At 52.3% G+C, this 15360-nt stretch overlaps 4 protein-coding genes across 4 annotated transcripts; 1 reads left to right on the forward strand and 3 right to left on the reverse strand.

Moving 5' to 3' along the window:
* Positions 1 to 1775: 1775 nt before the first annotated feature.
* MSN5 (karyopherin) lies at positions 1776 to 5186 on the reverse strand (the record flags this gene model as incomplete). Its single annotated transcript, XM_065759076.1, has 7 exons — positions 1776 to 2385; positions 2437 to 2579; positions 2632 to 3291; positions 3341 to 3468; positions 3528 to 3993; positions 4044 to 4232; positions 4407 to 5186. 7 exons carry the CDS (start codon positions 5184 to 5186, stop codon positions 1776 to 1778), a joined length of 2976 nt encoding a protein of 991 aa, XP_065612386.1.
* Positions 5187 to 6953: 1767 nt separating this feature from the next.
* Positions 6954 to 8208, reverse strand: N0V96_010855 (uncharacterized protein; the record flags this gene model as incomplete). The annotated part of the gene is made up of 2 exons (XM_065759077.1): positions 6954 to 7812; positions 7973 to 8208. The coding sequence occupies 2 exons, from the start codon at positions 8206 to 8208 to the stop codon at positions 6954 to 6956; spliced, it is 1095 nt and encodes a 364-aa protein (XP_065612387.1).
* A 2394-nt stretch (positions 8209 to 10602) lies between these two features.
* On the reverse strand, positions 10603 to 11227 carry naa30 (N-alpha-acetyltransferase 30; the record flags this gene model as incomplete). The annotated part of the gene is made up of 2 exons (XM_053196896.1): positions 10603 to 10983; positions 11048 to 11227. 2 exons carry the CDS (start codon positions 11225 to 11227, stop codon positions 10603 to 10605), a joined length of 561 nt encoding a protein of 186 aa, XP_053045584.1.
* A 2070-nt stretch (positions 11228 to 13297) lies between these two features.
* On the forward strand, positions 13298 to 15316 carry LRO1 (phospholipid:diacylglycerol acyltransferase; the record flags this gene model as incomplete). Its single annotated transcript, XM_053196895.1, has 1 exon — positions 13298 to 15316. One exon carries the CDS (start codon positions 13298 to 13300, stop codon positions 15314 to 15316), a length of 2019 nt encoding a protein of 672 aa, XP_053045583.1.
* Positions 15317 to 15360: the final 44 nt, after the last annotated feature.

Below are 15360 nucleotides of genomic sequence, written 5' to 3' on the forward strand. Positions count from 1 at the left end.
AGTCCTCATGTACCATCTAGCCAGTCCCAGTCAAAGACTTGCCCAGTCCTGCATGGGAAGGGGAGAGGGAGGGGAGGACGGGGGAGGGAGGGTCCCTCTTCTTCCGGATCCCGGGATGAGAAGCTATCTCAGTTTGGAAATGCTTGCGGACTACATACGAGCACCTGCACCTGCAGCACTGCAGCCGCATCCCACCCGCCGACCATCTCAACTCCCGACGCTGTCAAATGTACGCCATGACGGGCTTTCCTGCTCGGGGAAGGCCTGAGCAAGATGCTGCCAGCGTGCTTGTTGGTTTCCAGGCAAATTCGTTGCATATTGATGTGCGTCACTTTTCGATCTAGATCATTGTAGTCTCACCTTTGCTGTATCCCTAACTCCTCCTACTATCAGCTCAACGACATGGCAAAGCTTAAAGCGAGGGGAAGACTGCGGTCCTTGGAAAAAAAAACTGGTATCTTTTCAATCCTCCAAAGCATGGCTGGAATCCTAGTCCATCCAATCAGCCCATGACATGTCTATGCTCTTTTTTCTAGTAATCCAATCCAGGCGGTATCCTGAGCCCACCTCGAAACCCATTCAGTCACTCTCGACTCGGCCATATGGTTGGACGCCCATCCTTCAACTGCTGGCCAGATGGCTGGGTCGAGGCGGAGCACATGTTCGCACATAGCCAATGCCAGACGACGGTGCGTTTCCATCCTCAAGAGAGGTTCCCGCTGGTTTCTCAGCCCTCAAAAAGGCCGGCCACTCCCTCCAAGGCATCTGGTGTGGCACGCCCCCCATCAGCAACCCCACCGCCCCGTGTTCTCGACTCGTTGGCCGGTGTCATGAACTCCTGAGCCATCTTGCTACGATTGGATCTCTTGCCGCGTCCAAAGCCGCTGTTCTTGGGGAGCTTTCCCATCTCCGCAATACTAACTCCTTTGAGGTCCTTGAGCAGGTCGAGCACAAGTGCTCTCTGCTGCCGCGTGTGTGAGGCTGGCTTAGCCACAAAGTCATTGAGTCTGTCAAGGTCTGCTTGCCTGATGTTTGGCAGAGACATGAGAATGTCGCGTGGGGTGCTCGTGACAGGGCTATAGTAAACCACTATAGCAGCGATCAGAGACGCCAAGTCCTTTTGTAAATCCACAAAGTAAGGCTCATGGAAGGAGGTAATGCAAGCCCGGAGCACGTCCGAGGCAATGTATTCCCTAATGGCGGTAGCTGCTTCCGCAGATACCGGCGTGGTATCGAGGTAAGGGTCCCTGCTAGATGATGCCACCTCAGCACCATCCTGGGGCAGAGATTTCGGCGACAGTGGCTCAGCCACGGTGAAGTCTGGGACGATGGAACGGAACACTCGCAGAATTATGCTGCAGCAACGAGTGTCTCGCATGCGGATGGCGTGCGTGCAGAAGAGGAGCAGTGGCTCGACTACGGTCGACTGCATCAGGCAAAACTTCCTAAGTGATGGATACTTTCGTAATTGCTCTTGACCGTTCTGAGATCTCAATGGCGGGGGGTCTAGAACTCCATGTCAGCTTATTCGACATGTATACCGTCTCTCCGAAATCCTTGAATCAGCACTGCCATCCCCACCAGCATCTACTCCCAGCCGAGGCACAGGGAAATAACGAGGATAAGGAGCGGGGTAGCAGACAGGCAGTCTATTACGGAGCGACCCAAAGGGATCCTGGAGAAGCAGAAGGTCGGAGGGAGACTGCGACAATCTAACCGAGCAAAATAGAGGAGATGGGCGAGGATCAAGTCTGGGAGGAAGAAAGAAGAAAAATTCACTTACTCCTTTTCGTAGGGTCCAAGAAATCCGCCACCATAATGACTGCGGTATAGGTGACTTGGCGCAAGATACTCTCCGACTTCATTTCCTCGGTCAGAGCATCAGCAGCTGCCTGTATCGCCTGCTGACGTTCCAAGTTCTCCCATTCGGCATTGATCTTGGCGTCCATTTGCTGGAAACAGGCAGCTAAAAGTGGAGGTAGGAAATGCTCTCGCTGCTCAAGGGGACAGTCATCCACAAGATACCTGACGAGGTTGAGCAGGTTAATTTGCTGATGTGCTGACAGATGGAACGAGTTTTGGAAGAGTGCTTGCGCAAGCGGACCGGGCAGCTCGCTGAAGCCGTAAAACTGCATCTCCAAACGACTCATGCAATAGATGATCGCGTAGCAAGTTTCCCTAACAAACCTTACGGTTCCGCGGATCGTCGAAGCAAGGCCTTCGAGTGTGTTCTTCTTATCCATGACCCTTGCATAGAACTCATCTTTGCTGCCCTCCGAAATGCCTGCTTGCCAAAAACGGTCGCTAAGCACATTGCCAACAACAGACTTCATCTCGTTAGGCAGTTCTGTCCAGTTATCCGGGTTGTGCGAGGCGTGGGCGTGGCTACAAAGCTTGTCAGTCGGCAAACACCACAAGTGATCACGCAGGATTTACCTGAGGAACTGTAAAAGGTCCGGAAGGATCAGCGGAAAGCTATCATTCCACAGCTGGTACGAGATCTGGAACGGAGTTGACGTCTTCTCAAGCTTCTCGACAGAGAATGATAAGAAAGACTTGGTAGGGCGGAGCGGCAACATCTGTAGATAAGTAAGCATTACAACACCATGGATGTGTCCAGGTTCTACTGACCTTTTGCCTTTCCTCCAATTCGGCCTGCAGAGCCAAACCCTCCGCATCCAACTCGCAGGAACCCCATTCCTTGACTTCATGTACGCGATGGCTCATCAGATACCTCTTCGCCTTGTCCAAGGCCATCAATTCACAAAAGCCAGAGTAAGATGACAATGCATTCTTCAGCTCTTGGTTCTGCCATGCCGATGTCACAGGCTTGATGAACTGCTGGAGTCGTTCAACCTGTTTGGCCGGGTCGATGTTGGATGCTCGGTGGATGATGATGAAAAGGAAGCTTTGATAAGCGATTTGGCGTTTCTCGTCCAGAGTACCAGACGAGATCATGTCGTTGACCTTTGCCTCAATTTGGTCATAAACTGCGAGCAAGTGGTCAGGAACCTTGGAGGCTAGCCTCTGCAGCTCTACCATGCTTTCAGACTGGAAGTCCTTGATCGCTTCATTGAAAGCACGATGTTCCGGCTGGGGCGCCGGCCAGGTCATCAAAATGTGCTCGAGAACCTTGAGCATGAAACCTGGGTTTTTGTCAAGTGCAGTTGTTGAGAAGGCGACCAACAGCTGTAAAACTCTCTTTCGAATCAGAGGATCCTCGAACTTCATCTCGAGAAGTTTGGTGCACCACGACTCCAAATCCCTCTCTAATGCAGCACGCTGTTGCTCCTACAAGTAGTTTAGCATTGATTCCAATATCAGAGACTCCTTCACCTACGTAATCTGGTAAGCTCTGCTGAGTGGTGCTTGCTCTCCATTTCATGTAGCCTTTGAGTGCAGCTTCGATGACTGTGAACTGAGCATCGACACGAAGAACAGGCATAGAGTATTTAAAATAGGTTGCGACTAAAAAGGTCAGTTTTTGCTCTCTGGCTTCCGCTCAAGACATTTATCTGTCAACTCACCATCCATTGGCGGGCTCTCGTCATACAGATGCTGCAAAACGTGTTCCGCCTGACCGAGAACGTGGTATACTGCGTCGGATAGCTTGAGCTGGACGATGGTCTCAATGACTTGAGTGCTGTATCTTCGGTAGTTGCCGAGAAACGCGTGACGCTCGGGAACGGTATCAGTATCCTCCATGAGGAACATGAAGGTCTGGTCTTGGGTGTCTTCGGGCAAGTTCTCGTAGCGGATCAAGCGAGAGCCGCATACTTCAAGAAGAGGCCCAACGAGATGACTGTTGGCTGGGCTCTGGCCAATTAGCCTGTTGTTGAGGAGGCGTGTCCAGGTTGCCAAGACTGGAATCGCGATGATGAGACTTTGGCTCTGAACGGTAAGTAACAGCAGGTTGAGGAAACCGCTGACATCCGAGTTCGTAGATATGGCAGAGAACCGCCGGTCGAGGTAGTTGCCGAGAAGGGACAACATCTGCTAGCAGTTAGTAACTTCATACGCTTTCTGCATAATAGAAGACACACCTCTGAGAACTTTTTGCCGAATTGATACTTGTCCTCGTCTATGTCCTCCACATCCACAGCAGACCATTCAAAGAGCCTCTTCATGAGGTCTACTTGGCTAGCCTCATACATGGGTGCGACAAGGTCCTTGAACTCTTGTTCAGAGAAATTGGAACGGGAGTAGAGCGCGTGCAGAGCTTCTAGCGAGGCCTAGTCAATGTCAGCTTTTGGCCCCTTTTCATCGGCGGAACGAGCACAAGCCGGTCTGGTTGGTACCTTTTGGATGGACACCTCGGGAGTTGCAAGAGCCCTGCACATGACTGGGACGCAGTTTGCGACGGCAACAGACTTTGGAATGGCCCATGGCATGAGAGAATAAAACACAGTCAAGGACTTCACGGCGCAAGAGCGAATTTGGTCGTTGTTTGGTGCGTCACCGTCGAGACATTGACTGAGGAACTCGGATACCCTGCTTAGCCACCCTTCCTCCCCAGAGCGCACTTCGGGGCCTGCAACTCTGTTGGGGAATGCCTCTCTGAGAACCGAAGCTGGGGTAAAGACTTCGACGCAGCTCCTGCTGAGGACGCCTTCGCGCATGGCAACAACAGCATCGTCGCCATTGAAGACCTCGTCGGACAGGGTTTCAAGCACGAAAAGAACGAGCTCTTTGTGGACAGGAGAGTCAGGTATCTGCCAAATCCGTACCAAGAGCTCGTCCATATCCATCCACTCGGCGCCCCAGCATCTCTTTGCGACTTCTACCCACAGCTGAGCTGTCTTGTTCCTGATGTATAGCGGGTCTTCCTTTGACAAGGTGCGGCAAAGCTCCATAACCCATTCGCGCAGCATGGTAGACTGCTGCTCGTTGTATTCGGCCCATTTCTGCTTGATTGCGTGTTCGAGTAGAGACAGGGCATAGTGGCGCACGACAGGGGACTGCGACTTGTTGGATGCGAGGGTGAATCCGTGGAAGGGGGCCTCGTCTATGCCCTTGATGTTCTCGAGGAAAAGCTGGGCGTCTCGGCGGGACTCATTGGAGGAGTAAGGACTGTGTATGACCTCGAGGGCCTGGTGGATCTGGGAGATGATGTCGGTGTTTCCGCCGTTGGTGGAAGTAGTATTCTGAGCCATGCCGGCTGCGCCATTGGGCGTCCGGCCGTCCATGATAGGTAATGTCGGTCGCAATACACCGCGAAGTGTCCAGCTGTGGAAGCTGCTCGTCCAACAGGTGACTTAATTCTGGTTCATTCGTCGGATGGGGGTGAACTCGAGGGAATTCGACGGCGAGAGGAGTAGGTAGGAGAAAAGATCGGAGTGCAAGCTCGGTGAGGAATGCTGCCCAAGAAGTCGAGATTAGAGTTAGCCACGGCTGCCGTCGAATGGGAAAGAAGAGGAAAAGAACAAGACTGCACAGGAAAGTATATTACAGAACATGCATATGCTGAGATGCAAGGACGTACCACAAGCTATGTACCTGCCAAAAAGGTCTTGCTCAAGAATTATCGAGGTCGTTTGTTCTGACCTTTGATGCGGTGTCGAGTGCGAGAAGGATATGCAAGACAAAGCTGAGCAGCGGAAAGTTTGTCGGGGGGTAGTAGTGAAGGAAGCAGAGAGATTAGACTGGGATTGGATAAGGTAAGGTACGCAGATGCAAAAGCGAGTGTCGATCTTGAGAACTTCGCGGAAATGGTATCCGTGGAGCAACCGTGACAGAGATAGAAGCTAAAGACTAGCAACCGCAGCAGCAAGAAGCAATATTGAATTGCATCGTCAGAGGCGGACAGAAAGTAAAGCTAAAAGGTGGGAATTGTCGCGGCGTTAAGGCAGGTAGGTGGTGAGTTGAGCCCAAGGTGTGACCCACGCCCACGCCCCAGGTACCTCAGGTACCTCAGGTCCGACGCGCTCAGTGGTTCCGCCTACCACAGGGCAAGGTTCCATGTGGTTGCTGTCGGGTGCCCTGCTGCTGCTGTGATGCGCTGTCCCCGGTGCTGTGCTGTTCGGGCCGGGGGGTGACCGTGTACCTGGGGCTGGGCCATCTCAGACTCCCGTCACCTCACAGGTGCCAGGTATCTGTACCTGGATTACCTAACGCAATGAAACCCTGCCTTGCCCTGCCTTGAGCCTTTACCTGACCGACTTGGAGACAGGCAATAAACCAGGAGACCACACGTCGTGATGCACACAAGACGGTTAATAATTTGCATTATTCATCTCTTCAATCTCAAGTGAGGTACTACACTCTAAACTGGCCCCCCAATTATCTTCAAGTCCTATGTCCCAAGTGCCCATGTGTTGTGAGTTGGACGAAAGCATGGGAGATGCGGAGAAAAACTGTCACCCCACCTAAGTTCACATCACCTCGCCTAGGCAGATGCATTCTCGTGAATCTATATTGTTTAATTCCGGCATCTTCGTACCTTGCCATGCTACCGGGTAGCTAACTTGGTCTTGGTATATGCATGCCTGCCCAGGGACATACCCCGCCATCTGACGATTGAATATCTTCCCCCACGTTTCTAAGAGTTGGCGATCATCCAATTGCGGGAAAAGATGCATGAGGACCCCTTGATGCCGCAATGCAGTAGTATCTGACACGTCTGTTTACAGACTGCGCAAGTTGCTTCAACGGTGGAACTGCCTCATTGGAAATCACATCGGCATAGTTGTGCAAGTATGCATGGAAACTTCGGTCAAGTTTACTCTTCAACTTAGCAAGTCCCCTTAAGCACAAGAACCACGCCCTGTTTTTTCCCGACATATATGAAGCCGGCTATTAGCGTTGGAAGAAAGACCATACATCATGGCTAGGCTGTCCATATTTCTCTGGCACCTGCTATTCCAAGCTATTAGTCTGATCAAAACAATTAAATTGCAATGGCTTCTTCCATTGCAGTGGTGACTTCTGCTGGATTTCCATTTCCCTACCTTCGCCTAGGCTAGTTTTACCTCCCATAGGCACAAGAGCTTGTCGTAGAAGCTCGTCGATACACACTCAAGACGCTTGACTCCCGATGCAGGTACAAAGTCGCTGCCGTAGTTCATACTCTTATGCTCCTCGAACTGGGCCAGGACAGTCACGACCCAGTCTTCGCCGTCCAGCGGGCCCTCGAGTTCGACAATTCTGGCGCCAGCATGCATGCATGATGCCAGAACGCGCAGGCGGCATCGGTCAGCATTGCTCTTCATGTCGATCAACTTGAGCCTCCACACACCCCCTCCTAAGTTCTCCTCTGCGAGACATTTGACCTTCCGCATACCATACGTCTCGTGCGGCGGCTGTACAGAAAACACTCTTATTGTGTCGTCATAACTACCCGTAACTAGTAGTCTCGAGTTGTCTGCGAGAGCAAGTGAAATGGGGAGGATAGCAGTCACGCCGGCACCGTGGCCGGGGATGTTGAGGGGCGCAAACAGAGCCCCGATGCCCGAATCGTCACTGCGAGAACACGATGTGTAGCGCAACGCCGAGTCGTCTCCTCCAGAGTAGAGGACGAAGGGCTTGGCTTGGTCTGGTGGCGAGAAGGCAACTGTCCAAGCCTCGAGAGAATGCGTGATAACAGCCTCCGAGTCCTCTTCGTCTATAATCTCCCATGAACCGTCGAGCCTTACAATACGCACCTCACCAGACGAGGTTGTCAGCGCAAGACAGGCGGCATCGTTCGGGTCCCAGACACCAGAGAGGAAGAGAACGCCTTCAGGTACATCGGATATTTTGCTCGTCGCCAAATGCTTCAACGGCTCTGAGTAATCAGTGTCCGGGGCCAGCTTAAAGATGGAAAGTGTTCCCGTGCTCGAGACTACAGCCAAGATGTCCTCCAGCCCTGACGATGGGCAGAAGTGCAGGTCAAGAATTGCTGAAGGATGCATGAGTGTTTGCACATGTTGCCTACCAACGAGTGAGCCAAAGGGGAAAGGAGACAATTATTGTTGCAGGCAAGCGGCAGACTTACACAAGGCCGCCCACGAGCTGGTATACAACCAAGCTACCGTTCCGGTTTTGAGACTTCTTGGGAACAGCACCATCTGCGTTTTCTGACGACTCAGTCTTCGTCTCCTCTTCCTTGACCAAGTTATAGGTGCCGACCACGAAATAAGACGGATGTGTTGAACAGAACTCTATGCAGCTTGGGGGCAAGTCGAGGATGAGAGACTGCTTTGAGGTAATGGTCGGGGCTGAGTCACCCATTGTGGATTGTGTGAGGTTGTCTTCTGGTTTTGGGCTGAAAAGAAAAAAAATACCAATCCCCAGCTTTCGAGTGTTTGGTGAGGATGTCACTAGATGCGGGGTGTCTCACTGAGTACTAATGCTGTCTCGTCTCGGGTTTTCGATAATGGAATGTCTAGGTGGTTTGGAGTCTGGGGAAGACGTGTGGGGGAAGTCGAATTTGAGATTTGACGTGCGGTGGTTAGGTAGAGTTCTGCACTCGCCAAAGAGTTCCGGGAGGGTTAACGGCCCCGGCGCAGGCGGAAGGATCCCGCAACCCCCGACCCCGGGATTGACAGCCGCTAATCGGTTCGGAAGTTGCAATCCTTTCCAAAAACGACGGGGTATCGGTGGCATCCCCTTGTTCCTTCATTTCAATAGATTTAAACTTTATCAACACGTTACCCCCGCTCGAACATATACATAAGAGGATGACGTTGCCCTCACGTTGTCGATAGTAATGCACTTGTTTTATAACAGTCCATGACCATTGTTCTTTACCGGGGTGGCGCTTTCTTTTTCTGCTTCGAAACAATAAACGTTCACCGCACTTTCCTTAGAGCTAGCCAAGGCACTTCCATTCCTGTCCATTATCTCTGAGCAAAAGTTCCTGTGTTTCCTGGAGTCTGCATTGGGCAACATGGACTCTGACGAGTCCGACTTTTACGGTTTGCATCTTTATGAGCTCAATTGATATTGAACAAGACGAACTAATTCGCACTTAGGGGACGATGAGATCGTCGCCGACCTAGAGTCTCGGGTTACGTCATTTGACGTTTCTCAGTGGTGGGAAGAGAGGAATGCGGCGGCGGCCTCCATCTCGGTGATGGACAGAAAAGTCAAGAAGGAGCCTCTTGACAGCACTAAACTCCACAATCCGTACGCCGGTGTTCCCTACGCGTGGCAGTTGACTGAGACCGTCAACGACTTCTTGGGTCGTCTCCCTCCCGAGACGACGGAGCACAGCGAGCGGCTCCCGTGGATTTTCGTATGCAATCCGTACATCCGCAGGAAGGACAGGTTCAATGCGCAGAATCAGCGGAGCAGAGGCAATGAGGATGAAGCACCCGAGGAAGAGGGCTCGCGACTTGATACTCTCATCGAGGGGGGCTCGGAGAGATTAGATATCCTCCTCAACTACAAGCAAGGCCTGGAGAAGACCACCAAGTCCAAAGCAATGCAGGCAAAATTGCTGAGGCAAGAACAAGAAGATGCCACCCGAGATATCATGAGCCTCGCACACATGTGTAAGATCAAGGCCGGGAAGGCAAGTGTTCGACAAGGCCTGCGCGTACTGCATATGATAGCTGATTCTCGTCAAACAGTGGATGCTCTTCTGTCAGCCTAAGGATGTCAACGAAGTCTGGAACGTCATAGCAAGGGCCACAGCGAATAACGAACTAGGCATTGCCGCAAAAGTTGCCCCTTGGAATCCGTATACGGATCCTACCGGTCGGAAAGACCGGATTGTATGCGTTTATACGGCCGACTTCAGCGACATGGCAGATGTCACTCGGGTCCTGCGTCGGCTGAGAGAGCTCAAGCTCGTTGAGGCCATGGGACGTCCTATTTACTATAAACCAGGTTCGTAGAAGCCCCCTATCGCGGAAAAGAATCGCGGTCTGACACGACCAAGATGCGTTTACATATCTCGGTATCGCTTCCGGCAATCATTGGGGTTTGAAGGCATCGATCTACAGTTCTAGGGATGTGTTATCCTAGACAAGCATCGGTCATGTAGTTTCCCACTTCCCGAGAGGAGCTTATATATGGTTCACTTGATGACGCGGCTCTTCGCAGCTGTAGGCTCACTAAGGCCGGAAAGACTAGTACTCGTCTCAATGTTTGCATGTTGTTGGGAGCTAGTAGGGAAAGCCAGCTGGATCGGTCCAAAAAACAGAAAACAGGCGGAAAGAGTCGGCGATTGTCGCCAAGGCTGAAAGGACGGACTCCAGCGCATCTATGCTCCTCTGGTGTACATGAAATTCAATATGTACCTCTAATCAGCCGTACATGTAGAGTACTGCCACGAGCCTTTGCGTTAGTGAATACGGATTACGACATGCGCCCTGCCAAAAAAAACAAAAAACAAATTTGCCTCTGTCCCTTTGTACACCGCTCAACCATCTATCAGAACTGACTACGCAATAAACCACCAAGTCCGGTACCAATGCCCCTAGTGATGCTCATGTTTTAACCCATGCAATGTCTCGTTCTAAAGCAACGGAGATACTCTGCCAGCTCTCATGTGTAACCCCAATCTGATCTTTCAGTGTCTGGATGAACCGATCAAGGCGGTTGTTGTCAAATAACGCCGCATGTGTTGTCAAGCATTCTTTTTGACTTGAGAAGCAGATCTTCCCCATACTCCCCTAGTCAGGGTGACTGGCCATCGGAATCATCAAACGCGGCATCCGGGTCGATAGGTTTGAGCAGCAGTACCAGCCTATACGCGCTATTGCCGTTGAGGTAATACCTATGTAGTTTCTTGGAACGCAAGAACCCAAGACGCTCGTACAGACGCATGGCTTGCGTGTTGGTTTCTTCCGTCTCCAGGACCACCTCATCCGCGTTCCGTTGGGCCATGGCATCTATGGCCCTCTTCACGAGTGCTGTCGCAATGCCTTTACCGCGATATGGTGAGGCCACGGCGAGCATAGCGATGTAGCCCCGGCGCGTTGGCGGCGAGTGAGACGAGTGCACTTCCAGCTTGCAAATGATGACACCTATGAGAGACCCGTCGGCGGGGTCCAAAGTCTGTGGCCTAAGTAAGCAACGGCGATGACAGACACAAGAGGGAATTGAGAGAAAGGCAACGCACCATGAAGCACAAATGACCCCACTGGTATAGAAAATATCGGTAGACATAGATGCTGTATGGCTCACTCAAGTCCTTTGCGATCAGAGAGCGTATAGCTGGAAGGTATTTCGCTTCTAGACCATGCTCGTACTGGATGTACTGCAGATCCGAGGGGAGGTGGGTGACCTTCGAAACGTCCATGTTGCTGTCTCGCGGGGTATATCTGTTTGAGGCCGGACTTCGTAGGTAAGAGATGATGTGGAAGTCAAAGATATGAGATTCGTGATGAGGGGTTGCGCACAAGCCTATACCGGCACGTGAAATGGTCTCAAGGCATGACAATCTGTATGGCGCGCGAGGAAGAAGCAAGAAGTGACGTCTTTGGCTCCAAGACGAGGCGGATGAGAGAATGTGCAAGCAAATAGTCGGTTATCGCAGTGTGACGCGCGATTTGCTGTAGAGGAAGACGAAGACGAGAATGCAAAAGATGGAGAGGCGCGGCTCTGCCGCGGCTGGTGGGTAATGAGACAAGGACGAGTGCAAAACCGCCCAAACCAGGATCGTGAGATGTGCGTTTGCAGGTGCAACTTGATGGGCGTAGTCGGAGTCGGAGTCGGGGGACGCTGCATTCGATACCTAAAACTGAGTCGAGTTGCTCTGGCTGCGGTGCTTCAGGTCAGCCAGCTCCGCTCAGACCGTGTGGTGTTCAGTGTCCTACCTTACCAACTGCAGTACGCGTACGGTAGCGCCCCGTCTGGAGGCCCACCATCTTCGCCCATCGTCCCTGTCAGATTCGGAGGTCAGGGCAGTTTTGCGGGCAGGCCACTTAGTGGGGTCTACCGACGGGGCGGCCTGTTGTCCTTAGGGCAGTAAGATTCCTTTTCCAGTCAAACGCCGTGAATTTCCTTCACTGTCACATGCCAAACGGCCAGCCTCGTGCTCCCTCGACAGTCATCTCATTGGATACCTAGGATGGTTTGAGTAAGGTAGATACCCAAGAAATCCCATCTCATTCCGACCTACTTGGGTTTTGGAAACTCGACATCGCGAAGAGGAAAGGTATCTATCTATCAGGTGAGGGAAGCACGTGGTAAAGTAAGGTGCATTAGGGTGAAGCCAGAGATGGCGGCGCCTCACGCTTGCCAGCGTATGCTGGATGGTGTTTGTGAGGGTTGTCAAACTTGGATATTCCAGGGAAGTAAGAGAAAACCGTAACAAGGTTGCCGAGTAGGATTCACTTTGTGTCTTATTCAAGGCGAGATAATTGCCCCGTCAAATCTGCCAAGTTTAAATTCTTGCTTGCGTTCATGCAATGGGGTTCGTCCAAGGTCAGTCACATGCAAGTCGATCGATCCCCCTAGGTTGCCTCTAAGTGTCTGCTTTACATCCCATTACCTCTATCCAATTACCTAGACCACAAGAGGGAGGAAATGACTTGGCCGCTTTCGGAACGAATCTGCGCGATAAGCATTGTCAGAAGAATAGAAAATGTCTGTACTGGCATTCTCTGGTAGGTAAGGCAGGTACCTTATGTATGTACTTGAGGTAGTACTACCTAGTGCTAAGGTAAGGATTTACGAAGGATACCGGTGCCCTCGTTCAGTGGGACCCCCCTGCCTCCCATTGCGGCAAGGTGCCTGTGCATCTGCCGGGCGCACTCACGACAAGGCCGGGTACTGACAAGCCATACAGAAACACGCCTAATGTTCAAGTACCTTTTCTGGCGGACAACATGCGAAAAAGACGCTGCCCCCCTCGGAGATTGACGTCACGTCGGGCCGCACGGAGAAGTCAAGCAGCTCATGCATCTTTTTTTGCTCGTTCCTCGGCCGCCTCCAACATCCCACCCTCCGAGCTCCGGACTCCTTGGCTCTCAATCTTGCCCGGCCAAGCACACCTGAATCCCGCATGCCTCGGGGCTGCCTGTCAACATTCGTCCCTCTCTATCTGTCCAACAAATCACGAAACAAGCTTTGCCTAGCTTTGGATCTGCCATAGTCCTCCCCCCTTGCTCGCCGCTTAGCTCACACCGTCCCATCGCCCATTCGCCCGCGTGCCTCCCAATAAGTACCAGACCACGCCCAAGGAGGACGGCGTACTTGACACCGTCCTCGCTTCCACTTCACCCCAAGCTCAGGTATGCGCCGCCTGGCCCTTACTTCCATGGAATAGCCTGACCCCCTTCGGTTATTACAACAAACATCGACTTCAAGAGCTAACTTCGCTCTATTAGCATCTTCCACCTGGTAGCAGCCCTTTGCGACCGCGACCATGTCTTCCTCGACTCTTAGGCGCCGAGCCATCCCCCCCGACAGCAACGTCGACAGCGAACCTTCGACCCCTCGAGACGAAAGCCCCGAGAAATCCGAGACTGTAGCTCACGTCGTTCACCATGTAAAACCCAAGACACGGAAACGCCGGAATGGCGCCATCTTCTTACTTGGAAGTTTGTTTGGAATCATAGCCGCCGGCTTTTTCGCGAAAAGCAACGACCTCATAGATTTCCCCGAGCTTGGAGAGCTTAGCATGGACAGCTTTTTCGATGTCTTACCAGCTGGCTTGGTCAAGGATATGCGGGAGCTTGTGGTCAGTAACAATTCAGGCGTCGTCTTTGACGGGCGTGCGTCATCTAGCTGGCTAGAACTAACATGGCTGGCTGTAAAGCAAGGCGAGCGAGAATTCGTCGATAGCTACGATGCCTTCTCCGTAGGCTTGCAGGCCCGTGCCGAGGGTCTTCATGCCCATCACCCCATGATCATGGTCCCCGGCGTCATCTCAACAGGCCTCGAGTCGTGGGGCACAGCCAATGTTTCCCGCCAGTATTTCCGAAAGCGCCTCTGGGGTAGCTGGAGCATGATGCGTGCGCTGGTCCTCGACAAGGAAAATTGGAAGAAACATATCATGCTGGACCAGGAGACCGGTCTCGACCCCCCTCATATCAAGCTACGAGCTGCTCAAGGCTTCGACGCAACCGACTTCTTCATCACTGGCTACTGGATATGGAACAAGATTTTCGAGAATCTGGCATCGATAGGCTACGACCCGACTAATTCCTTCACTGCCGCTTACGACTGGCGTTTGGCGTACCCCAACCTCGAAACACGCGATCAGTACTTTTCGAGGCTTAAGTCTTACATTGAGACTGCGCATGCGTTTTCGGGCAAGAAGGCTGTTCTCGTGTCCCACAGTATGGGAGGACAAGTCCTTTTCTACTTCTTTCACTGGGTCGCATCCGAGAGCGGTGGACGAGGTGGCGACGATTGGGTCGAACAGCACGTCGAAGCTTGGATCAACGTGAGTGGTTGCATGCTTGGTGCTGTCAAGGACTTGACAGCTGTCCTGTCAGGTGAGATGAGAGACACAGCCCAGCTCAACGCATTTGCCGTGTACGGCCTCGAGAAGTTTTTGAGCAAAGATGAGAGAGCCCAGCTCTTCCGAGCTATGCCTGGCATTTCCTCCATGCTTCCTATTGGAGGGGACGCTGTTTGGGGCAATTCGACATGGGCACCTGATGATAAGCCGGACCAGGAACTGTCTTACGGTTCTCTCCTCAATTTCCGCAGCGGCATGAATTGGACAACTCCGGAACGGAATCTGACGGTCGAGTCGGCCATGAACTACCTCTTCAATACTACAGAGGAGTGGTACTCGAGGAATGTGAAGGGGGCCTATTCCCATGGTGTAGCACACACTCAAGCCGAGGTCGACGCCAACGAAAAAGACCCAAACAAATGGATCAACCCCCTGGAGACACGTCTGCCCCTGGCACCGAGTCTCAAGATTTACTGCTTCTACGGTGTAGGCAAGGCAACAGAGCGAGGCTACTACTATCGATCACCAGACGCGCCGGCTCTCACAAACCTGAACATCACAATCGACACAACCCTCACGCAGGGGGAGGTTGACCATGGTGTCGTCATGGGAGAGGGTGACGGAACAGTGAATCTTCTCAGCACGGGATACATGTGTAACCGCGGGTGGAACTACAAGAGGTACAACCCAGCCGGTGTTAAAGTGACGGTTGTCGAGATGGAGCATGAACCCGAGAGATTCAATCCCCGCGGAGGACCCAAGACGGCAGACCACGTCGATATTCTCGGACGACAACATCTGAACGAGCTCATCTTGAGAATCGCGGCGGGCAAAGGCAATACGATTACCGACTATGTCGTTAGCAACATTAAGGAGTACGCCGACAAGGTCAAGGTGTACGACGATGGCCAAAGACCCGACGAGGAGCAGGACACTTGGGAGGAAACTTTGGAAAAACTGGTCGGCAATAGTTCATGAGCGACCCGAGTACAGGCGTTATATGGCGCAAGGGTACTGAGAGT

The sequence above is a fragment of the Colletotrichum fioriniae genome (assembly GCF_027942845.1).
Source record: "Colletotrichum fioriniae strain IMI 355084 chromosome Unknown scaffold_15, whole genome shotgun sequence".
In the NCBI taxonomy this organism is placed as follows: domain Eukaryota; kingdom Fungi; phylum Ascomycota; class Sordariomycetes; order Glomerellales; family Glomerellaceae; genus Colletotrichum; species Colletotrichum fioriniae.